Genomic DNA, 25,424 nt, shown 5'->3' on the forward strand with positions numbered 1-25,424 from the left:
CCACATCTTCTTTATCCATTCATCTGTCAATGGACACTTAGGTTGCTTCCATGTCCTGGCTATTGTAAATAGAGCTGCAGTGAACACTGTGGTAGATGACTATTTTTGAATTATGGTTTTCTCGGTGTATATGCCCAGTTGTGGGATTGCTGGGTTGTGTGGCAGTTCTATTTTTAGATTTTAAGGAACCTCCATACTGTTCTCCATAGTGGCTGTATCAATTTACATTCCCACCAACAAGAGGGTTCCATTTTCTCCACACCCTCTCCAGCATTTATTGTTTGTAGATTTTTTGATGATGGCCATTCTGACCTGTGTGGGGTGATACCTCATTGTAGTTTTGATTTAAATTTCTCTAATGATTAATGATGTTGAGCATTCTTTCATGTGTTTGTTGGCAATCTGTATATCTTCTTTGGAGAAATGTCTATTTAGGTCTTCTGCCCATTTTTGGATTGGGTTGTTTGATTTTTTCTTATTGAGCTGCTTGTAAATCTTGGAGATTAATCCTTTGTCAGTTGCTTCATTTGCAACTATTTTCTCCCATTCTGAGGGTTGTCTTTTGGTCTTGTTTATGGTATCCTTTGCTGTGCAAAAGCTTTTAAGTTTCATCAGGTCCCATTTGCTTATTTTTGTTTTTATTTCCATTTCTCTAGGAGATGGGTCAAAAAGGATCTTGCTGTGATTTATGTCATAGAGTGTTCTGCCTATGTTTTCCTCTAAGAGTTTGATAGTGTCTGGACTTACATAATATTTTCTCCCATTCTGAGGGTTGTCTTTTCGTCTTGTTTATGGTTTCCTTTGCTGTGCAAAAGCTTTTAAATTTCATTAGGTTCCATTTGCTTATTTTTGTTTTTATTTCCATTTCTCTAGGAGGTGGGTCAAAAAGGATCTGCTGTGACTTATGTCATAGAGTATTCTGTCTATGTTTTGCTCTAAGTGTCTGGCCTTACATTTAGGTTTTTAATCCATTCTGAGTTTATTTTTGTGTATGGTGCTAGGGAGTGTTCTAATTTCATTCTTTTACATGTAGCTGTCCAGTTTTCCCAGCACCACTTATTGAAGAGGCTGTCTTTTCTCCATTGTATATTCTTGCCTACTTTATCAAAGATAAGGGGACCATATGTGCATGGGTTTATCTCTGGGCTTTCTATCTTGTTCCATTGATCTATTTTTTCTGTTTTTTGTGCCAGTACCATATTTCTTGATTACTGTAGCTTTTTAGTATAGTCTGAAGTCAGCGAGCCTGATTCCTCCAGCTCCGTTTTTCATTCTCAAGATTGCTTTGGCTATTCGGGGACTTTTGTGTTTCCATACAAGTTGTGAATTTCTTTTGTTCTAGTTCCATGAAAAATGCCATTGGTAATTTGATAGGGATTGCACTGAATCTGTAGATTGCTTTGGGTAGTATAGTCATTTTCACCAGTAGTTTTCTGGTAGCGTCTTTAGGATTCTCTATGTATCATGTCATGTCACCTGCAAACAGTGACAGTTTTACTTCTTTTCTGATTTGGATTCCTTTTATTTCTTTTTCTTCTCTAATTGCTGTGGCTAAAACTTCCAAAACTATGTTGAATAATAGTGGTGAGAGTGGGCAACCTTGTCTTGTTCCTGATCTTAGTGGAAATGGTTTCAGTTTTTCACCATTGAGAATGATGTTGGCTGCTGGTTTGTCATATATGGCCTTTATTATGTTGAGATAAGTTCCCTCTATGCCTACTTTTTGGAGGGTTTTTATCATAAATAGGTGTTGAATTTTGTTGAAAGTTTTTTGCATCTATTGAGATGACCATATGGTTTTTATCCTTCAGTTTTTTAATATGGTTTATCACATTGATTGATTTGTGTATATTGAAGAATCCTTGCATTCCTGGGATAAACCCCACTTGATCATGGTGTATGATCTGTTTAATGTGCTGTTGGATTCTGTTTGCTAGTATTTTGTGGAGGATTTTTGCATCTATGTTCATCAGTGGTATTGCCCTGTATTTTTCTTTTTTGTGTGACATCTTTGTCTGGTTTTGGTATCAGGGTGATGGTGGCCTTGTAGAATGAGTTTGGGAGTGTTCCTCCCCCTGCTATATTTTGGAAGAGTTTGATAAGGATAGGTGTTAGCTCTTCTCTAAATGTTTGATAGAATTTGCCTGTGAATCCACCTGGTCCTGGACTTTTGTTTGTTGAGAGATTTTGAATCACTGTTTCAATTTCAGTGCTTGTGATTGGTCTGTTTATGTTTTCTGCAGCTTTTAGTTTTATTTATATGTGCTATTATTTCCTTCATTTCTTTTTCATTTATTTCTGATCTGATCTTTATGATTTCTTTCCTTCTGCTAACTTTGGTTTTTTTAATTGTTCTTCTTTCTCTAATTGCTTTAGATATATGGTTAGGTTGTTTATTTGAGACGTTTCTTATTTCTTGAGGTAGGATTGTATTGCTATAAACTTCCCTCTTAGAACTGCTTTTGCTGCGTCCCATAGGTTTTGGGTTGTCATGTTTTCATTGTGATTTGTTTCTAGGTATTTTTTGATTTCCTCTTTGATTTCTTTAGTGATCTATTGGTTATTTAGTAGTGTATTGTTTAGCCTCCATATGTTTGTATTTTTTACAGATTTTTACTTGTCATTGATATCTAGTCTCATAGCATTGTGGTTGGAAAAGATACTTGATATGATTTCAATTTTCTTAAATTTACCCAGGCTAGATTTGTGACCCAAGATATGATCTATCCTGGAGAATATTCCATGAGCACTTGAGAAGAAACTGTAATCTGCTGCTTTTGGATGGAATGTCCTAAAAATATCAGTAAAAGTCTATCTTGTTTAATGTATCATTTAAAGCTTGTGTTTCCTTATTTATTTTCATTTTGGATGATCTGTCCATTGGTGAAAGTGGGGTGTTAAAGTCCCCTACTATGTTTGTGTTACTGTCGATTTCCCCTTTTATGGCTCTTAGCATTTGCCTTATGTATTGAGGTGCCTCATGTTGGGTGTATAAATATTTACAATTGTTATATCTTCTTCTTCGGTTGATCCCTTGATCATTATGTAGTGTTCTTCTTTGTCTCTTATAATAGTCTTTATTTTAAAGTCTGTTTTGTCTGATATGAGAATTGCTACTCCAGTTTTCTTTTGATTTCCATTTGCATGGAATAACTTTTTCCATCCCCTCACTTTCAGTCTGTATGTGTCCCTAGGTCTGAAGTAGGTCTCCTGTAGACAGCATATATACGGGTGTTGTTTTTGTATCCATTCAGCCATTCTATGTCTTTTGGTTGGAGTGTTTAATCTATTTACATTTAATGTAATTATTGATATGTATGTTCCTATTACTATTTTCTTAATTGTTTTGAGTTTGCCATTGTAGGTCTTTTCCTTCTCTTGTGTTTCCTGCCTAGAGAAGTTCCTTTAACATTTGTTGTAAAGCTGGTTTGGTGGTGCTGAGTTCTCTTAGTTTTTGCTTGTCTGTAAAGGTTTTAATTTCTCTGTTGAATCTGAATGAGATCCTTGCTGGGTAGAGTACCCTTAGTTGTAGGTTTTTCCCTTTCATCACTTTAAATATGTCCTGCCACTCCCTTCTGGCTTGCAGAGTTTCAGCTGAGAAATCAGCTGTTAAGCTTATGGGGATTCCCATGTATATTATTTGTTGCTTTTCCCTTGCTGCTTTTAATATTTTTTCTTTGATTTAATTTTTGATAGTTTGATTAATATGTGTCTTGGCATGTTTCTCCTTGGATTTACCCTGTATTGGACTCTCTGTGTTTCCTGGAGTTGATTGACTATTTCCTTTCCTATATTAGGGAAGTTTTCAAGTATAATCTCCTCAAATATTTTCTCAGTCCCTTTTTTTTTCTATTCTTCTTCTGGGACCCCTATAATTCAAATGTTAGTGTGTTTAATGTTGTCCCAGAGGTCTCTGAGACTGTCCTCAACTCTTTTCATTCTTTTTTCTTTATTCTGCTCTGTGGTAGTTATATACATTATTTTATCTTCCAGCTCACTTATCCGTTCTTCTGCCTCAGTTATTCTGCTATTGATTCCTTCTAGAGAATTTTAAATTTCATTTATTGTGTTTTTCATCATTGTTTATTTGCTCTTTAGTTCTTCTAGGTCCTTGTTAAACATTTCTTGTATTTTCTCCATTCTATTTCCAAGATTTTGGATCATCTTTACTATCATTACTCTGAATTCTTTTTCAGGTAGACTGCCTATTTCCTCTTCATTTGTTTGGTCTGGTGGGTTTTTACTTTCCTCCTTCATCTGCTGTGTATTCCTCTGTCTTCTCATTTTGCTTAACTTACTGCATATGTGGTCTCCTTTTTGCAGGCTGCACGTTCGTACTTCCTGTTGTTTTTGGTGTCTGCCCCCAGTGGGTAAGGTTGGTTCAGTGGGTTGTGTAGGCTTCCTGGTGGAGGAGACTGGTGCTTGTGTTCTGGTGGATGAGGCTGGATCTTGTCTTTCTGGTGGGCAGGACCGCATTCAGTGCTGTGTTTTGGGGCGTCTGTGAACTATTTTGATTTTAGGCAGCCTCTCTGCTAATGGCTGGGGTTGTGTTCCTGTCTTGCTAGTTGCTTGGCATGGGGTGTCCAGCACTGGAACTTGCTGGTCATTGAGTGGAGCTGGGTCTTAGCATTGAGATGGAGATCTCTGGGAGAGCTTTTGCTGTTTTATATTACAAGGGGCTGGGAGGTCTTTGGTGGACCAGTGTCTTCAACTCGGCTCTCCCACCTATGAGGCTCAGACCTGACACCCGGCTGGAGCACCAAGACCCTGTCAGCCATACTGCATGTTTTGTCAAACTGTATATGATCTGGACTTCCCTCGGGCTCTCTCCAGCCATGTATTCTTATGAAGAGGAGTTGAACTAACCCAACGGGTCCTGTTTTCTTTGGCTGCAATGGGTCTTCATTGCTGCACGCGGGCTTTCTTTAGTTGCATTGAGGAGGGATTACTCTTCCTTTTGGTTCGTGGGCTTCTCATTGCGGTGTCTTCTCTTGTTGCGGAGCATGGGCTCTAGGCACATGGGCTTCAGTAGTTGTGGCACATGGGCTCTAGAGCTCAGGCTCAGTAGTTGTGGCATGTGGGCTTAGTTGCTCTGTGACATGTTGGATCTTCCTGGACCAGGGCTCATGGTCCCGTGTCCCGTGCATTGGCAGGTGGATTCCTAACCCCTGTGCCAGCAGGGAACCCCCCGATGGGGGCTTTGTATCAAAAAAGGCCAAAATCGGGCTTCCCTGGTGGCTCAGTGGTTGAGAGTCCACCTGCCAATGCAGGGGACACGGAGAGAGAGAAAAAATGGTGGTAGATAAAAAGTGGAGGGAGAGAAATGGGAAGAGCTTTGTAGATTTGGTTTGTTGGATGGGGGAGTTTTAGGTAGAGATTTGAGCTGTGGACAGAAAAGCTCTCAGGCAGCTGTAGGATGTGAGACGTTGAGAGTAAGACATGGGAAAAGACAAGTCAGAATGGTTTTAGTTATGAATTGTATTGTTTTAGATAGTAAAAGATTGTTTGAGATTAGCCAAAAAATTTTGAAATCGTTTTTAATTAATGTTGCCTGCTAGTTTGTATTTTAAAAATTTGTATATCTTGTAATGACTGGACCACATGAAGCTTTAACTTACATTTGGATTTTAGGTAATTATGAAAAACATTTATATAGATATTTCCCCCTTACTACTCAAGAAAAGTATTCTTTTTAAAAAATTAATTAATTGATTTTTGGCTGTGTTGGCTCTTCATTGTTGTGCGCAGGGTTTCTCTAGTTGTGGTGAGAGGATGCTGCTCTTCGTTGCGGTGCATGGGCTTCTCATTGGGTGGCTTCTCTTGTTGTGGAGCACGGGCTCTAGGTGCTCGGGCTTCAGCGGTTGTGGCATACGGGCTCAGTAGTTGTGGCTCACAGTCTTAGTTGCTCTGCGGCATGTGGGATCTGCCCGGACCAGGGCTCGAACCCATGTCCCCTTCATTGGCAGGAGGATTCTTAACCACGTGCCACCAGGGAAGTCCAAGAAAAGTATTCTTTCGTGAAGAGAATATTTGAAGACACCCCCAGAAGTGACAACAAAGATATGAGAGAGACAGTGATATATGATTACCAGGTTTTTTTTAGCTTGTACAGGAATTTCCTCATGCGAGATGGGCAGTATGGTGTAACCCAGGCAAAAGAAGCTATAGAGAAATACAAGATCTCCTATTCCACCTGTCTCAGAAGGAAAAGCCAAGCATGGTCACACCTTTCAGAGCCAGAAGTAGCCTCATGTTTTTAGTCATCCATCATCCATCCATCCGTCTTACAAATTTATTGAGCATTTACTATGTGCCAACACTAAGCTGGAAATATAGTGGAGAAAAATGCAGATATGGATCCTACTCTCATGAATAAAGTGTGTTCTTAGATCACAAATTTAATCAGTGGCCTTTCCTCTATAGACATTTGTTTAGGCAGCCAGCTGGCCCTAGAGAAGACCAAGTGATGTGTTTTCTCATTGGACTGCCTTTTTTTTTTTTCAGGTAAAAATCACGTTTTCCTTTTAATTGACACCGTTTCCTCTCTTGGGTGCTACTTTGGTAATGATTAGGTCCCCACCTCTCAAGAACATTGCATCTGAACAGGCTGAACACACTGTTGCATCTGAACACACTGTTCAGCCAGTGTGAACACACCCCAAACCTGGGCTTTCGGAATAACAAGAACAGAAAAAACCAGCCTTTCTCTTCACTTACAGAGGAGTCACTCAGAGGGTCCAAAGCTCTGTTTTCCAAACGTAGAAAACCTGGAGCTCAATGCAAACTGGAAACCAAAATATATCAGAAATGAAGCATAGTGCTTCCTCAAATACTCAAGGTCTGATCATCCTGCCTCTTCTACAAGGAATGGCCTGACTCCAGTATTTTGAAAGAAAGATGTTTTGTTTCTAGTTCACTTTCCAACTGGGTATCAAATCTACTAAAAGGGATACAATGAATCAGAATCAGTCAGCTCACTCACAAGAGACGCTCCCAGATAATGATTATTGTTTGCTGAGATTATTCAGCACATCATTTCAAAGCGGCATAATTCAGGACAATCGGAGAAGAGAATTCAAAAGCAGCAGCTACATTCGCTGATAGGTTCATGTGAGACACACATTCATACAACCCATTTTTCAGTGTATATGTCAAGGGGCCAAGACCCCTGATCAGCACAATAAGTTATTTTGTACATTACAGTGCACAGAACAACAAAGGGAGAGACACTTTCTTGGAGAGGTTCACAAGCTCTGAAGGAGGCCGGAGCCCAGCGCCCCGGGCCCTCATTAGCTGGACCCCTCCTCTTCTTTGGTTACAGTGGCCTCAGAGGCAGCCGTTTCCTCTAATCGATCCGCTGGCTTCTCCTCTTCCTCCTGGGGATAGAGGTCCGGGTACTTCTGCATGCACTCCTGCATGGTGCGGAGCTGACCTACACAGTCCGACCCCTTGACGTCCTCTGTGCTGCAGTGGAAGCAGGAAAAGGCCGCCTTGAAGTGTTCCCCACGCGGGCCGCTGGCCTTCCCCGCAAGGCACGGGCGGTTCCAGCTGATGTTGTCTCCGTGGGGCAGGATCAGTGCGTGGTCCTCGAACGGGTCATTGGGGTCGTCGGCCACCAGCTCCGCGTTCCTTGGAGTTTCATGGTCTTCTTTGGTTACAAATATGCTTCGATCCTTCCCTTCCTGCTGGCTGTAGGCCATGGTGCAGCCCGGCGCCCCAACCTCGCGGCGCTTGCGGAGGTGGCCTCACACCGTGACCTCTCCGCTGCGGGGCGGGTGGCTTTGGAGCGACGTTTTTATGGGCACTCAGCAGTACTTTTGTTTGCAGAGCATTGCAAAAAACACTGATGAGAAGCTCAGACTTCAGGGAGAGAATGGAGGAGGGGGAAGGTTGGCAGACCTGCCAGGAATTACTGTGGGGAGACGCTTCTCAGAACGGTGTGTCCTGGAACATACACCAAAAGAGTTATCCCTTTTCTATAGTATTTCTGTGACTAAAATAATGGTACAGCAATAATGAAGCTAATATATATCCCCACCAATTCCACATCTTCTGCTCTCTGTCCTTTCTTATCCTTTCTCTAAGTCTTTTTCAGACTGCTAGGCACGTTGTCTTTTTGAGAAATTTTCTTGGCTCCTGTTAGATTTTGTTCTTTCAGTTCCATGAGATTCAGCTTTATTTACAAAATGTTGGTTTTATGAGTTCATATTATTCTTTTACTGGCAGCTCTAAAACCCTTTCTCTTGCCAGTAAAGGGAAAAAGGCAAAGAAGAGTTAGGAAGCAGCATCTTTGAAGATAAAAAACAGAAATCACTTTCTAGGACATCAAAAGGCAATGAATTGAGAAACATCTAGCCAATTTCATGAGACACTGCCGACCTCTTAGTTCTGTTCTTTTAAGGGAAGCCCCTTGCATGGATTCTACATCTCAGATTTATTAAACCACATAGCTTCCCGTCCATCAAATCCCTGTCTTTTTCTTAATTTGTCTTAGCTGAACTAAATGAAAATCAGTCTTTTTTGAACTCAAGTTTGGGAGAACATCTAGGGAAGCCTGGGCACAAAGTTCTGGGGAAAGGCAAAGAAGTCTGGAGGTTAGCTGAACCCTTGGTTCGGAACAGCTGTAATTTTTCTATTCTTCCTGTATAGATGATTTCCTCTACCCTTTTCTTTTCTATTAAAAGCTTCATTTAAAAAAATATGATAGCAGATATCAAATAAAATTATACAACTGTCCAAGTAATATTGATATATCATACATCGTCTTTGCTACATACTAAGTACTGTGATAATCACTTTTTATTCACTGTGTTCTTTACTTTTCATAATAATCCTACATACTGAGTATAATTATTCACATATTATATATGAGAAACTTAAGGCTCAAAGAGGTTACTTTTTTTTTAAATGAAAGCTTCTTTCTTTCTTTCTTTCTTTCTTTCTTTCTTTCTTTCTTTCTTTCTTTCTTTCTTTCTTTCTTTCTTTCTTTCTTTCTTTCTTTCTTTCTTTCTTTCTTTCTTTCTTTCTTTCTTTCTCTCTCTCTCTCTCTCTCTCTCTCTCTTTCTTTCTTGCTGTGTTGGGTCTTCATTTCTGTACGAGGGCTTTCTCCAGTTGCGGCGAGCGGGGGCCCCTTTTCATCGCGGTGCATGGGCCTCTCACTGTCGTGGCCTCTCTTGTTGCGGAGCACAGGCTCCAGACGCGCAGGCTCAGTAGTTGTGGCTCACGGGCCCAGCCGCTCCGCGGCATGTGGGATCTTCCCAGACCAGGGCTCGAACCCGTGTCGCCTGCATTGGCAGGCAGATTCTCAACCACTTTCTTTCTTTCTTTCTTTCTTTCTCTCTCTCTCTCTCTCTCTCTCTCTCTCTCTCTCTCTTTCTTTCTTGCTGTGTTGGGTCTTCATTTCTGTACGAGGGCTTTCTCCAGTTGCGGCGAGCGGGGGCCCCTTTTCATCGCGGTGCATGGGCCTCTCACTGTCGTGGCCTCTCTTGTTGCGGAGCACAGGCTCCAGACGCGCAGGCTCAGTAGTTGTGGCTCACGGGCCCAGCCACTCCGCGGCATGTGGGATCTTCCCAGACCAGGGCTCGAACCCGTGTCGCCTGCATTGGCAGGCAGATTCTCAACCACTGCACCACCAGGGAAGCCCCAGAAGTTACATATTTAATCCAAGGTCACACAGCAATTAAGTGGCAAAGATGGGATTCAAACACAGGGCTGTTTGATTTAGAAGAATATGATTTTAACCACTGATACAATCACACAGTATTCCCTAATGTTCTGATACTTACTTAAATAATTCTGTGATTGTGTCTACAGGGATCCTTGAGTTCCCAGTTTCAGAGTTAAAGATAAAATTATACAAAGATATACATACTTAACATAATCATTTATTCAATGTCCTTTAAAATATGACAAAAGAAATTAAGGATTTGCATATTGCCACTTAATCCCAGATAGTTAAATGACTTATAAAATCAGAGAAAGGGATGCATTAGGTATTGGAACCTAAGTCCCTCATTTCTTTATCCAGCACTCTGCACACTAAATTGTCCAAACAAGCTCCAACTGAAATATATCGCTTCCTAAAACCTTTCATCTCACTTCAGGAATCACCAAGTCTCATCCCAGTCTATGAACACTCATGTTTGCTGACTGTCATCTGGTTTGGTAAAAGAATACAGGCTCCACGGTGTCTACAAAGCCAACTTCTACAGTTACTTAGACCCCAGGCAAAACTGGAAATCTGGGCTCAATTTACAAGATGCTCCTTCAACTCAAAGCAAAATAGAGAACAGGTTCTGCGTCTCCTATCTTGGCGAGAGATGAAGTTGGGAAAGGCTGGCCTTTTTCTCATCAGACTCTGGATGCTTCCTCTGAGAGAGGTGTGAAGTTAAAGTCAGGGGAATTTCTCCCATGGTACCACGGCCTCACCTGGAAGGCAAGGGGCCCTTTTAGATCTATTCTACTCCCTTCCCACACTCTGCCACATCCTTGTATTCACCTTTCATTATTCCAACTCACCAACATAAAAATATTCCTTCCTACATTCAGGAAATTTACAACTGCAAGAAATGGAGCCAAGTAACTTGTAGGAACTGAAGGAGATATTGGTGGCTGGCAGAAACAGGAGGCTTGAAGGTAGGACTGATAAAATAGAACATGAGAAGGATGAAATGGTGTCTCTGAGTAAGACGGAAGCAGAGCAGGAGTATGTTAAGCATTTGTAAAGATGTGGAGGGAAAGGACAGGATGATAGCTTTGTTCACCAAATCACAGTACACAAGAACTTGAGAGCACAGCTTTAATTTATAGAGAGTAGTTTTAGGGAAGATAGAACAATAGCTTTAAACAACAGCAAATGATTGAAGAAAAATGGAAGTAAAACACAATAATGATATCATTAGTTATTAACAGAAGTTAAAAATAGTTAGCCACTTTTAAAGTTGACATGAGAAATGAGAACATGTTCCTCTTTGACCTCCCTCCATCAGAGGTAGATATCTGGATGGACCTCTGTCTAATCCAAAGGTATTCCATTTAAGTGGAAATTTAAATTATTCTTAAAGTGATTTTAACTTTAGGCAATAGATTGAGAAGAAGAAAGTCTGCTCAATAGCTGAATAACTATTGAATAACTCAAATCTACCAAACTTCTTCTGTACTCCAGCCTGTATCTTTTTCACCTGGTCTTTTATTGTTTTCTCAATCAAAACAAACAAACAAAAAATTGGAAGGAGTGACAATCCCCTGTCTTTATTCCATCTTGGATTTCCCTCCGTACTTCTGATAGTTCCTCAGACAAACAATCATCATATAAGCTAGACTGGATTCTGAAGAAAGGTCCCATGGAAGGTAAGTAACTCTTCCAGCTGAGGGATGTGACTTTTGGAAATGACCTAAATGTCTATCAAAAGATGACTGGATAAAGAGAATGTGGTATATATATGCAATGGAATGTTATTGTGTGACGTTCAACAAGTTACTTAATTTCCTGAGCCTCACATTTCTCAGTGACACAGTTAGGGATTATAAAACTTGACGCACAGGACTGTTGGATGGATTAAATAGGACAACACATGTAGAGCACCTCCATTAATCACTGGCATGTAATGTCATGGAGTACACACACACACACACACACACACACACACACACACACACACACAATGTTATTTCCAAAAAGATAGGTTTAACTCCATTGGTTTAGTGTTATTTTGGTTTTCCCCCAATAGTCAAGGAATAGATTGTTAAGAATGACCAAAGCAGAGGAGAGTAGACAAAAAGTGGGAGTGATTGAATCAGCAAGGTCTCGTCCAATGGGAACTAAACTGGAAGCTGAAAGAGCTCAATTTAGTTCTGCCACTGCCATGCAATGCCTATGTGACTTTTGAAAAAATCGTTTAATTCTCTTTCTAAACATGTTTTGAAATAGACTGCTATAATTATGTGCTTCTAGATTATTTCATCCTTGGAATAGATAAACAAGATAGAGAAATAGTTATATAATCCAGGGTTTGAAGGAACACTGTGTTCTTAATGCTATTTTGAAAGTGGTCCTTCCAGGGCTGACTGGTGTTTGGGTGTCCACCCCTGAGCTTGAAAACCACTAGCAAGATGCCTTGCAAAAATTTCACTCAAATCACCACCTCCAAGTTGGCCCTCTCTGCTGTCATTTCCCAGTGCTGTCAAATAACTTCATTCATTCAAGTTGGACGTTGATATGCTTTGAAATCCTTGGGACGAAAAAAAGCAATCTTTTTAGCCAGGGTTTGGTCAGTGGAGAAAAATCTCATGGCAGAGATCTGAAACTCTACAATTCCTCTCCTTTGTTTCATCATCTAGTCTCTGCAAACCCTGGAAATAGGATGAAATTCAGAAAAAGTTGGAAGAGGACAGAAAGGAAAAATTTCCAGGTTAGTAGTAGGGAGAGTATAGTGCAGAACACGTCTGCTGATCAAGGTAAGAAGTGAACAGGCTGTGAAGTAAGAGATTGTTTCCACATCTGACTCCTCCCTGATAGAATTGTGATGGAAAATACTGCAGTGAAATGTGGGTTGAGATGACCCGTGGAAATGTAATTTAGCCTGCCCATTGCCGTTCACTTAAACAGTCCTGTAACCAGTGCTGTCTGAATCTTGGTGGCATCATCCCTGACTCTGATTCTTCCAATTTATCATGCTCCCTGTTTCCTGTCTTTCTTGTAATCCTACATTATTTCTTTCCTGTGTAATCCTACATTATTTCTTTCCTGCCACTATGAAATTTTAAAAGAGATTTTTATTTTGTTGAGGGGATGAAGGGATTTTTCGTTGGAGTGCTTTCTCTGGCTTTTGGTAGGAGATAAATGAGTGCAAGTGAGAATGGGATCAAAAGGAAGGGAAGAGAAACTAAAGGGAAAAAGATGTAATTTTTGGTTTTGTTTTGTTTTGAGGGAGCAACAGAAGGGCAGGAGAAATGGATATGGAGTGGGGTCCGGGATGAGTAAGGAGGAGAATCTGGCGTGAACACTTGTTTGTCTTGCTCTCCCACCAGACTGTGAGGTTTTTGAGGTTACCCGCTGGATATATTTTTTTTAATTTATATTTTATACAGCAGGTTCTTATTAGTTATCTATTTTGTACATATTAGTGTATATATGTCAATCCCAGTCTCCCAATTCATCCCCACCCCCACCCCCACCGACTTTCCCTCCTTGGTGTCCGTACATTTGTTCTCTACATCTGTGTCTCTCTTTCTGCCTTGCAAACAAGTTCATCTATACCATTTTTCTAGATTTCACATATATGCGTTAATATACGATATTTGTCTTTCTCTTTCTGACTGACTTCACTCTGTATGACAGTCTCTAGGTCCATCCACGTCTCTACAAATGACCCAATTTCGTTCCTTTTCATGGCTGAGTAATATTCCATTGTATATATGTACCACATCTGCTTTATCCATTCGTCTGTCGATGAGCATTTAGGTTGCTTCCATGACCTTAGCCGCTGGATCTTATTCATCTTTCTAACATACAACAGCTGCCCAGTGCTTGAATTGAGTCAGTATCCTATCCCTCTTATATCCCCAAGTCTCTGGTGACATAGTAGATAGTGGAAAAGAGCATGCGTTTTGGAGTCAGCAGGACTGAATTTGAATTCTGCTCTGTCACTTAGCGATCTCTGCCATTTCTCTGATTCTCATTTTATTTATCTGAAAAAAATGGGGGTGCTGATGGAAAGTAGTTTATAAAGTTGTTGTGAGGATTAAATAAGGTAATGCATGTGAGCATCTAGCAGGCACAGTGTTGGCATATGGTAAGTGTTCCATGAAAGTAGTTCTTCTTCTTGCTAATTAACGATGTGACCCTGGATAAGTCATTTCCTCACTGTAGCGTGTGAAGGATGACAATTGTTACATAAAGTGTTGTAAAGATTTAATGAGATAATCCTTGTAAACTACCCAGTAAGTGTCTGTAATATAGTAGTTGCTCATTAAATGTTAGTTCCCTTCCTTTTATTCCCAGCTGTCTGTCCCATTCTTTCCTTTCACTTTTCCTCTGAATGTAACCAGTCCTCTAGCCAAACTGAACAACTTGTTCTAAGATGTCCTTCAGTGTTTGTCATCACACCTTTGCTCATTTAATTGCATAATCTCTTTTTCTGCATTCCTGTCTCTGTCTATTGCAACCTTGGGCATCTTTTAAGGCTTATCTCAAATACCACCTGCTTCACTATGTAGTACATAAGTAAGCTTCCCAACTAGGTTATCTCTCCTTCCTTAAACACTCCCTTAGCCTTCTGTTTTATTTCTTCAGTAGTGCACACTTTCTTCCTCTCTGAATTACAGGCATTTCTGTTCTCCGTATGTGCCACACACCCTTTCCCCAACTATTGATGGTACAATCACAGGTCTCTTCCCCTTCCCACCCCGGGCACATTTATCCACCAGGGTCCAACTGACTATCTAGGAAACTGTCATCTCTGGAAAGACTGGATTCTTTTTTGCTGAAAGAAGGAAAAGACTCTCTTGCTGAATTCACATATTAAGTTAAATGCCCCTGGTGTGTCCTCATAATAACCCTAGGACACCCTTCCATAAATCACACCCGGTTTCACTGAAAAATACTGAAATTGTCTGTTTACATGACAGGGGCCTACAATGAATTTTAAGCTCCTCAAAGGGAAGTCAGGCTTGTATTCTATTCATCTTTATAGCCTTAGTCCCATATACATTGTCTTACCTGCAAACCTTGTTCAGTGCTTGAAAACTGTAAGAGCTCAGTGAAGTTACCCTTAACAATCCACTCCCGCAGTCTATCATAACACACACTAAATATATCTCTGCTGTTTAGTTGAAGTAAAAATTTAATTCCTTGCAAAGATAGGAAATTGCTATAATGTGAAACACAAAATAATTATAAGTATGCTCAAAGAAGGGAAAAATACTCTTTCACTCATATTTTTTCTCCCTTTGGCTTATATGGTAATCCAACTCTTAAATTAGCTGATTATCCACTTTGTGAAATAGCAATGTTCCCCCAAAATTTTCAGATGATAACATTATAAAATCAAATTATAGTGTAAGTACAGGAAAAACTGTCCTTTCTCTTCAAAGAAAATCACTTGAATAGCAAGAATTCCCCTGGAAGAGTAAAACAAGAAATGTTCCCTTACTGCGTGTGGGATGTAAATTTTCCCCTTGCGGGTTTTTCTTTCCGTGTAGATTTTTACACACAGATCTGCTGGAGTGAACCTGTATATACAAGTTGAGGTCATAGAAAGAAACTGACTCCATGTACAGCACCAAATGTTTGCAGATTACAGATATAAGAATTTCAGTGGGGCTTCCCTGGTGGCTCAGTGGTTGAGAATCCGCCTGCCAATGCAGGGGACACGGGTTTGAGCCTGGTCTGGGAAGATGCCGCATGCTGCAGAACAACTAAGCCTGTGCGCCACAACTACTGAACCTGTGCCCTAGAGCCTGTGAGCCACAACTACTGAGCCTGTGGGCCACAACTACTGAAGCTCACATGCTTTGAGCCTGTGCTCTGCAACAAGAGAAGCCACCGCAATGAGAAGCCCGCACACCACAACGAAGAGTAGACCCCGCTCGCAACTAGAGAAAGCCCACGCGCAGCAACGAAGACTCAACGCAGCCAAAAAATAAATAAATAAATAAAATTATCAATCAATCAATTTATAAAAAGAAAGAATTTCAATGGACAGAAAACAAGAATATAGGAAGATGGCCAAAAGGCCATCATTAATTAAATAATTAAATTAACTACTTTTTTTTATTAAGTTAAAAAATGAATAATATTTATTAAACAGTTTCATTTCTTTCTTGTTCTCGCTTTTTTTCTGGTTCACCAAAACAAGCCTCTCATCTATGTCAACTATCTTAAAACAAAGCACAATTTTTGTTAGAAAAGGAAAAATGTGAATGTCTTATCTAGAAGTAACATACAAAAAGTTCATTCACAAAAAAGGGAGACTAAGGCTGTCTCCTCTCTCTCTACGTGCAGTTTTTTTTATGCTGAACATTTGCTGAATAGCTGAAAGGAAGAAAATTTTGTGCCATTTTCGCTTTTCCCAGAAGTTGTGCTGTATTTCTTGGAATGAATTTCAGTACTTTCTTTCCATCTTCAGATGACATATGAACTTTCTCACAAGGTCAGCAGGCAGAGCTGGATGATTTGTGGGGATACACATTTTGAAGCCAAAGATTCTTGGGAATGAGAAAGAACTCAAACACAGATATTGGTGGTTCTCTATACTGTGGACTCTTGAGAAGAGCAGGGCTTAAATACTTAATATTTTGGTGCCAGGAATAAATCAAATGAACAATGGTGCAGAAGTAAAAATGTTCCTGGAACAATTGGAGGTCGGTTGGCAACTTTAACTTGGACTTCTCAGCCTTACATTTGGTCTTCATATTGTGCTTTGTACCTAAACTCAGCCCTTCGAGGGCCAGGCACAGTTCCTCTGGCTGAGATTTTTCCTGTGTATGCTCAAGGAGAAGTAAAAAAACGGACTCATTGCTTCTCGTGCCAGCGTGTCTTTCTGTTGCACAAAAAGAAAGCAACCACATGGACTGCCATGAAGAGATTTGGTAAACCTGGCTTGTAGGGTTGATTTCCATACGGTGTAAGGTTAGAATTAATTATTCAAACGAGGGCAGTTAAAGAACCCTCAGGCATTTTGAATGTTCTGAAAGAAATAAAAGCTCAAGAAAGGAAAAGATACTGGAACATTTCAGTGAATATCTAAATAAGTTTAGACAGGCCCTGGCATATAACTTATTATTTAAACTATCTAATCTAGGACTTAAATGATACTTTAAAGAAAAAATTCCCACTAGTGACATGCACAAAAATTGATTAAAAAAAATAGAATATATGCATACAAAAGAAGCAATTCTTAGTACTCTTCAAAGAGGATCCGGATAAAGGGTATGCAAACAATTGAGCAAGTCTATAATAAAAATCCATAATAAATGCATGTAAATACAAAATATAGTCTAAAATATTACCTTGATAAAGAGAATATAGTTTATCTTTATAAAGTTCCTTTGGGGACGCTTGGAACTGTCAACTGACTTGTCCAAAAAGATATCATAGCTTGGATGCCTTGGGTTTTACCTGACTTCAAACAGTTCTCTGTGTGCATGTTTATATGTGAGTGTACATATAATTTGTATTGGATTATATATCATTTATATTAGATTATAAGTATCTAAAGAGTGAAGATTATGTATTCTAACATACATAATATCTGTATTCTAATATAACACATGATGCATTGCTTGGCAAATAGTAAGCACTTAATAATTATTTGCTAGATAGAATTTATAAAAACAAGTTAGCATATTACTGACAAGGCAGTTTCTAAGCACAATAATGATAATTCATTCATTTGCTAATTTTTCTACAAGACTGTTGTTTTTCACACACACACACACACTGTATTTTATTTTTACAAGAGGTAAACTGACACCAAACATTGTAAATGGATGACCACAGCAAAAGCAACAATGATTGAAATGACCAAACATGAAACACACTCATACTATGTCATAATATTGACATTCAGTCCAGTAATCCTCCACTGTAACAGGTCCTTTAGTTTGCAGTGAAAATTGATTTCTACAAGATTTTTAAACTACTACTTACTTTATTCCAGATACTGTTTTTTTTTTAATTTTCTCTTGTTGACTTTTTAAAAAAAAATTTTTATTGGAGTATAGTTGATTTACAATATTGTGTTAGTTTCAGGTGTACAGCAAAGTGAATCAGTTATACATATACATATATCCACTCTTTTTTTTTGTTTGTTTAGCTTCTTTTCCCATATAGGCCATTACAGAGTATTGAGTAGAGTTTCCTGTGCTATACAGCAGGTTCTTATTTGTTACCTATTTTATACATAGTAGTGTGTATATGTCAGTCCCAATCTCCCAGTTTATCCCTCCCCCACTTATCCCCTCATAACCATAAGCTTGTTTTCTACATCCGTGACTCTGCTTCTGTTTTGTAAATAAGTTCATCTGTACCCTTTTTTTAGATTCCACATATAAGCGATATCATATGATATTTGCCTTTCTGTGCAGATACTATATTAATTGGAATTCATATCTGTCCTCAAGAAAATTATAGTCTATAGAGGATGATATATAAACAAATAATTATAAATACTGTGAGAAAGTCTTAGTTATGTAAAAAGCTTTGTGCTGTAGAAAATAGTCTTAATAAGGCGGTAATTCTAGTTAATATAAATGGGCCACACTCACCAATTAACATACAGACTATTAAAATAGATTTTTAAAAAGAAGTCTAATAATATGTGTTCTCTCGGAGACGCATTTAAGACAAAAGAAACAGAAAAGCTTAAAAAAAGTGGAAAAATTATTTCAAGCAAATATAAGCTAAAGGAAAGTAAGAGTATCAATCTTAATGTCTGACAAAATAGAAGCCAAGGAAAAATGCCATAAAGGACAATGGAATATGTTTTATCCTAGAAAAAACACCAATAGCACAGAAAAATATAACCATCTTGAACATGAGGTCACTTAATATTTCAGCACATGTGCACCCATCTTTGCAGTCTGAGAATAGATCAAGCGATACATTTCAAAGGGTCAGGGATAAATGTTGTCCTTTATGGCACATTAAAATTATTTTTTTCATTTTAATGTGATAGTAACTTTTATTTACTTTTCAAACCATCTATTTATCATGGTGCTATTGTGTGTAGATACTACTGGTCTAGGCACTGAGAATACAGCACTGAGCAAAGCAGGCAAAACCCCTGCTCCCATGGAGATTAATTCTAGCAGAGGAGATAAACAATAACATAATACACATAAGTAAATAATTTTGTATGGGATAGCGGTAAATGCTATGAGTAAATGGAAAGATTTTAGGCATGGCTTAGTGGGTTGGCAGCTCTTCTACATTCTCTGTAGTTCACTTACTCATATTTGGATGTTCCTTTGGATTAACCCACCCCCATCTGCCCCTGAAACATGTTCATCAATGTGCTGTGCTTTGTTAATGAGCAAGATGGAGAGATCTCTACCTTTGTAGAAGGCAGTTTTGTGGGGTGAGATAATCATGAAAGTTCATGATTATAAACTTTGATAAATATTATGAAGGAAAAGTACAGTGAGTTGAGAAAGTACATGACAGAGGATCCAGACTTAGTTTAGAGGGTTAGGAAAAAATTTCTTGAAGAAGAATATTTGATCTGCAATTTGAGGTATAAATAAGAGTTAAATGTATAAAGGGGGTAGTAAGAACAGGAAGAGAAAGAGTCTTACAGGCTCAAGGAACAATAACTATATAAGTTGTAAGGGGGAATTAAGCTTTGTGTTTTTAACGGCACAAGATCTTAAGTGTTCTCATTATACACACACACACACACCACACAAAAGGTAGCTATGTGAGGTGATAAGTGAGTTAATTAACTTGACTATAGTAATCACTTCACACATTATATACCTTAAAAAATCATATTGTATAACCTAAATATATGCAATCTTTATTTGTCAATCGTACCTCAATAAAACTGAAAAAGAATATAGACATAAGACCAGGTTGAGGAATTAGGCAGGACCATGTGAAAATGCCAAAGATCTAACCTCTTTGAACCTTAAAGGTAATTGAAAACCATTGAAAAAGTTTAAGAAGGAGAAGAGTGATATAATTATATTGTGTTTAAAAAAAATGAGTTTGGCTGCAGTGAAGAGAACAGATCGGAAAGAGGTAAGAGTTAACACAGGGAGATCAATTTGGGGGGCCACTGTAGTAGTCCATGTGCTAGAGTGGTGGGAGCTTAAACCAAGACGATGTTGAAAAGGAAGAAAGGAAGAGGGATATGAAAGTTGTTTAGAAGGTGATGTTGAAACAATGAATGCAGAGGTAAAGGTGTGGTGTCAAAGATGGCTTCTTTGCTTCTGCTTTGCACACTCGGTGCTAATTTAGAGCAGTTCATAGTTTGTGGGAGAAATCAAAATGGATATAGTGAGTTGAGGTGCTTTCGTGATATCTAGGTTGAAATATAGAGAAAGTGGTTGGTGTTCAGTGTCTGATTTGAACTGGAAATACAAATCTGAGGGTCCTCAGCCCATGCAAATAAAATGGTTACATTTATTTTTCAAAATAAATGAAAATACACCTTTTCCTAAACAGGTTCCCACCTGTCTTCCTCCATGGAAGGAACGGCTTGGTACTCAGGGATGGATGAAGGGGATAAGTCCTTAGGGGTAAGCGACTGTCATTTCCTTTTGCTTACTATTTTTCAACTCCTTTACCAGGAACAATAATAAGCCAAATAATGATAGTAATAATAATAAAACCAAACAATATATTGCACAATCTCAACAAAATTGAGTTATATATAACGAATTTAAACCAAATAAACCCACTGGGATGATTTGCTCAGAGTAGGCGATCAATACGCATTTGTTGTTTGACCAAGTCACATGGAAAGTATTGCTAAATCACTTTTATAATGATGGCTTATAATTGAGTTTGTTGTAAGAACCATGACTATGGCCATAAATACTTCTACACTCTCCTTTAAGAAGACAAGAGAAAGCCCTTCCCAATCTGGAGGGGATGACTTTGGCTACCATAGTTCAGTGACAGCATAACCTCAGACCCAAAGTTTCAGTCTGTCACTTAGCCTTTGGTAGGCCATGGGACTTCACAGCTAATATAATTTGGCTAACACAAAGTGTTTTATAAGACAGGCAATGTGGAAAGAACTCGATAATTTTGCCAAAGTTTTTAACCACTCACCTTCCCAAATACTGCCACAGTCAAATTAATTTACAAAGATCTTGTATTTTTCGTATCTTTTTCCATCCCCTCTCTAGGGACCAAGGACTTGGCAAGAACCTTAGCTCTAATAGCCCCATGGGATCAGGCTGAACAGTCATCTGGAAGGACCAGAAAAAGACACCAAGTTCAAATTATTATCAAGGAAAGGAAGTCAAGGGGTAAAACCAGAGGGACAATGCATTATACCTTGGGTCCTAGGGTAGAGTTTGGGGATGTGTAGACAGGAAATGTGGCCAGAAATTAAGAGATCAGTAATAGGTCTCCTAACCTAGTGCAAGGAGACAAGAATATGGAAAAAGGTCCAGAATGTAGTTGTGAATAAGCAAGGGTGTAGGAGTTTCTTTTATTGGGGCTGGGAGGATGGGGGCATTTCAAAGCTCAGGATCATCTCAGACACCTGGATCCTTCTGCATCACACCCCTCCTTTCTTTTGGAAACTTCCCTCTCCCTTTGCTTACCTAAATCCTTTCTATTTTCCGTGGACCAGCACAGGTCCTATATCTTGTGTAACCATTGATACAATATTTAATTGGCCTGAGAACTAGTGGGCAAAAATCTATCTCCTAATAAAAATGCCAAGTCATAGTAGTATGTTGTTTTAGGAGGTAGATGTTGCCATCTTTTATGTGTCTTAAAGAATTTTGCCCACTTTTCCCCAGAACTTTCAGTGAGTTTTTCTCTTCTTTTGCTACTGAAAAATTTCTATTTTCAGGAAATAATTACTGAAGATGTTTTAGTACATTAAATTTAATTCATCATATACTTATTGCGGGTTAGGAATCATGTTTTACTTACATTGCTTCATACGCTTTTTAATAAAAATAATATCTATTATTTATGAAGTCCCAAATATATTCCAGATATTTCACCTTTTTTATTTCTAATTTTCATAAAACCCTTCCAGATATGCATGGTATCTCCATTTTGGGTTTAGAAAGGCTACTTTGCTCAAAGGTTCACCCAGTAAATATTGAGGTTGAGATCAGAGCTCAGGTTTGAGTTCTCTCCTCTACTCCAGGCTGTCTTGGAGTATTTGTCGACTTGATTAATCTGAATTCTTGATTACATAGTTTATGTCCCTCATCTCCTAGAGCTTCTGTGGCCATCTCCAGAGCCAGCCTACACAGGAGCCAGAGAGAGAGAGAGAGAGAGAGACCCACATTTTGTGCCTCCTCATTTCAAATGAGAAAAGCTTCAGTTTCTTTCTTTTTTTGGTTTTCTTCTTCTTTTTTTTTTATTCCTTCACTATTCTTTGTCCTTTTACTTGTTCTTAAACACTCACTTATTTTTAAAAGTAAGTTTCAACCCTACTTCCCACCTCCCTGATGTATTTTCTATCAGTAAATGCCTGGTCTAATCTGAAAAATTTCCAAAGGCTCTTTAGGTAACTAGCTAAATTCCAAAAAGTTAATTTGTTCAGCTGGGCCTGCTAATTTGTGTGGCCTTCCTATGGGGGGTGGGGGAACATACATACAGTTTCTTAGAGGAGAAAACCAATAGGTTCCAGCATATTTATTCTTGGAAGCAACCAGGCTAATCTGTATGCCCCAGACAGCTCTGAGTCTTCTGATGGTCATGGTCATGTGCTTGTACATTATCAGGTCAGCATAGACATGGTGGTGGAAAGAAACTATTGAAAACAGGTTTGGGGATGTATCCCAGAGATCAAAACTATGTACTGAGTTCTCAGTGTGTGCTATATGCTTTGTAAAGATGTATATATATAATATATCATATATAAGAAATATATTGAAAATATAATGTATATAATATATAATAAATTATGGCAGTAGGATGTGATCATTGCTGTATTATTCAGGGCCTGTACCGTGTGCTAGGGGAGCCCAGAGAGACCCATTTGACTGGGGCCCTTGATGACTTGATGAGGGGCCACCAACAGGGAAGGTGCAGTGGGCATTCTAGGTAAAATGAACAGCTAGTGCCTAGCACAAACCAGGGAAAGAAAGGAAAAACAAAGAAAGTTTGTGAACTGTGTGACATCTGCTTCCTTTGGAATATTTCTCAAGTATGATAATCAGTGCTTGCTCTGTGTCAAGTCCTTAACTTGTGCTATTTCATTTAATCTTCAGCTAGGAAGTTAGTTCTGTTATTATTCCCATTTTACATTGCAGAAACTGGGGCACAGAGAAATCAGTAACCTTGAGAAAGTTCACGCTTTTATCACACAGTTAATAAGTAGTAGAATCAGGCTGTCTGACTCCAGAGTCTGTGTGCTTAACCCCATGTTATACTCCCTTCTACCAGGCCCTTCCAAGTCTTTGTTGAACTAGAATTAATATTAGTGTGGTTCCTTCTGTGGGTCACTTGTGTGCTTCACTAATCAGAAACCCCTATATTTTAATAGCACTTCACAAAATCTCCTGAGAAGAAAAAAAAAGGAGCAGACCCCAAAGGAAATGAAAACCCTTAAAGGTGGAAGAGAGAGAGCTGAAAACAGACTCAATCCTGGATTTAGTTATAGGTCTGAATACCATGGTGGGACAGGAAGTAGTAAAGGTTACATCCTTAGTTAACCCTAGAAGGGCAGTGAGTGCCAAAAAACATGAAAGGCAAGATTCAGACAAAACGTGTCTCATTCACGGGGATTAATGTGCCAACTTTTATAAAAGGAAGATAAAGGATCCTACTAGGGTTCAGGTAATTCGTTTTTTTGTCATGTGCAGCTTGTATGACTGTCAGCTGCCTTTAGGAACTTCGTATATTCTTGGCTTTATTATTCACAGAGGCACTCTACCTGGATCTGAGGCAATAAGCACATGTTGGAGCCTTGGATTCCAAGGTCTTTGAGCGAGCAGATTTGTGAGAAAAGAGCGAAAAGGAAACAAGGAGGAGGATGTTTATTTTTCATAAAGAAACCCTGCCCTCGCTTCCTGAACTCAGACCACTCTAGACTTTTTTCCATTTTGCGCAATGTTTGCAACACGGAGTAAATTTATTAAAACCAAACAAACTAGGCATTGAGTTTTGGCATTGAGAGTCAGACAGAAATAGAATCAGCTGCTTTTGAGTCGAGTCTAAATATTGATTTACAAACCAGTGGTAGATTAAGGCTGTGCTGGAATGAACTGAACCAAAATTATTTTCATTCTGAGGGGACGATAGGGAGGCAATATGTCTGGCCTGGCGCCCAGGACAGGAACTAGTTAGTCTGTCGGTTCTGCCCTCCTTTTCCTTCAATTTTCAAAACTGAAAATGTTAGTTCAAGGAACCCTTACAATCACTTTTCCCACCACCTTATTTGGCGTGGCGGAAACTGGGACTCAGAGAAGTAAGATGTCTTCCCCTTCTGAGCACGGGATCAAACAACACATCACTCAGTTACCAGACAGTACCTACAAAGGGGGATTTTCCATTTTGGCTCTTCTGGGTTGAAAACCCAATGTGGGAACAATTCAATTTGCACACAGGTGAGCACACATTCTGAGTCAACTCTTTATTAATTGAGAGACTCTGCGTTTAAGGATTCTCCTGTTTTCTCCCCTCTACTTCTCAGCCATTCGAGGCTGCCTTTTATGGTGCATCTGGACAAGGGTGTGTGCGTGTTTGTGCAGGGCTAGTTCACTGGAGTTTCTGAGTCCAGGTCAATGTGTATTTTTATATCTCAGAATGCTTTCCATTCTTCATCTCATTTTATCCCGACTACACTTGTGAGGAGATAGAAAGTTACAATGAACTCCATTTTACATGCAGGGAAAATGAGACCAAGAGGTGTTCTCAAGATGACGTGCTGAATTTAATGGGCAAGTCCAGATTCAAACCCAAATGTCCCCTCTCTCACTTCAGTTTTCCTAACAGCAGGCCTCTCTCTCACCATTCCCTCCCATTAATATGAATTAGAAAAGTGTCTGATAAAGGAAGACTGGAAGGTATGTATGCTTCTATGCTCATTTTCACAAAAGATGCTTCTGGTTAATTTGTCCAATATGTTGGACTAATTTTGAAGAGCATTTGGATTCCTAAGACTCATTTCTTTTTTGGACTTTGTTATTGTAAAATTTAACTTTCCATGTCTAGACTAAAGAGACAGATCCTTTCATATGCTTCTTTGTGGACAATCCATGCCCAACCCTTCTAGTGGAAAATCATTTTACTGTGACAGATGATAAAAGGCTAGAGGTCTTAAAAACTAAACCCATGACAGTCTTTTAAGAGCCAAGCAGAGGAGTAACTGATGGAAGGCACAGCTGCTTGGAGAGGTGACTTTTTCCTTAACGAGATTCCTATTCCCTTGGAGTTTCTTCCCTTTCATACAACTGTGACCACTTCGCTCAGATCTTAAAGGCTCGATCTCTCCATAGGAAGACAAAAAATAAAACCTTTTATCTTGCTGGATTTTTGAGTATCTGTTTATTTAAGGATAAACAGAAACATGATCAAGAATTTGTGGAGGTGCATGAGAAATTAATATTGGCTTCACAAATGAAACAGCCTTTGCTGTGGTTTGGGTTCTATTCCATTTTTGGTGACTAAGAGCTGTAATTATTATATGGTCTGTTCTAAATGCATCCATTTTAAGATCTTGCCTGATGGTTATCACAACTTTCCTCATTCATTCCTTACTTATCTAGCAACCAATCCTTTT

At 39.1% G+C, this 25,424-nt stretch overlaps 2 protein-coding genes across 2 annotated transcripts in view; one reads left to right on the forward strand and one right to left on the reverse strand.

Moving 5' to 3' along the window:
• The window catches only part of C6H12orf60 (chromosome 6 C12orf60 homolog), a 105,282-nt gene that overhangs the window by 69,934 nt on the left and 9,924 nt on the right, over positions 1–25,424 (forward strand). The gene's annotated exons all lie outside the window — the stretch shown is intronic.
• LOC102981295 (mitochondrial intermembrane space import and assembly protein 40-like) lies at positions 7,290–7,715 on the reverse strand. Its single transcript, XM_055085491.1, has one exon. The coding sequence runs from the start codon at positions 7,698–7,700 to the stop codon at positions 7,290–7,292; it is 411 nt and encodes a 136-aa protein (XP_054941466.1). The 5' UTR covers positions 7,701–7,715.

This window comes from Physeter macrocephalus, chromosome 6 (genome assembly GCF_002837175.3).
Source record: "Physeter macrocephalus isolate SW-GA chromosome 6, ASM283717v5, whole genome shotgun sequence".
NCBI lineage: Eukaryota > Metazoa > Chordata > Mammalia > Artiodactyla > Physeteridae > Physeter > Physeter macrocephalus.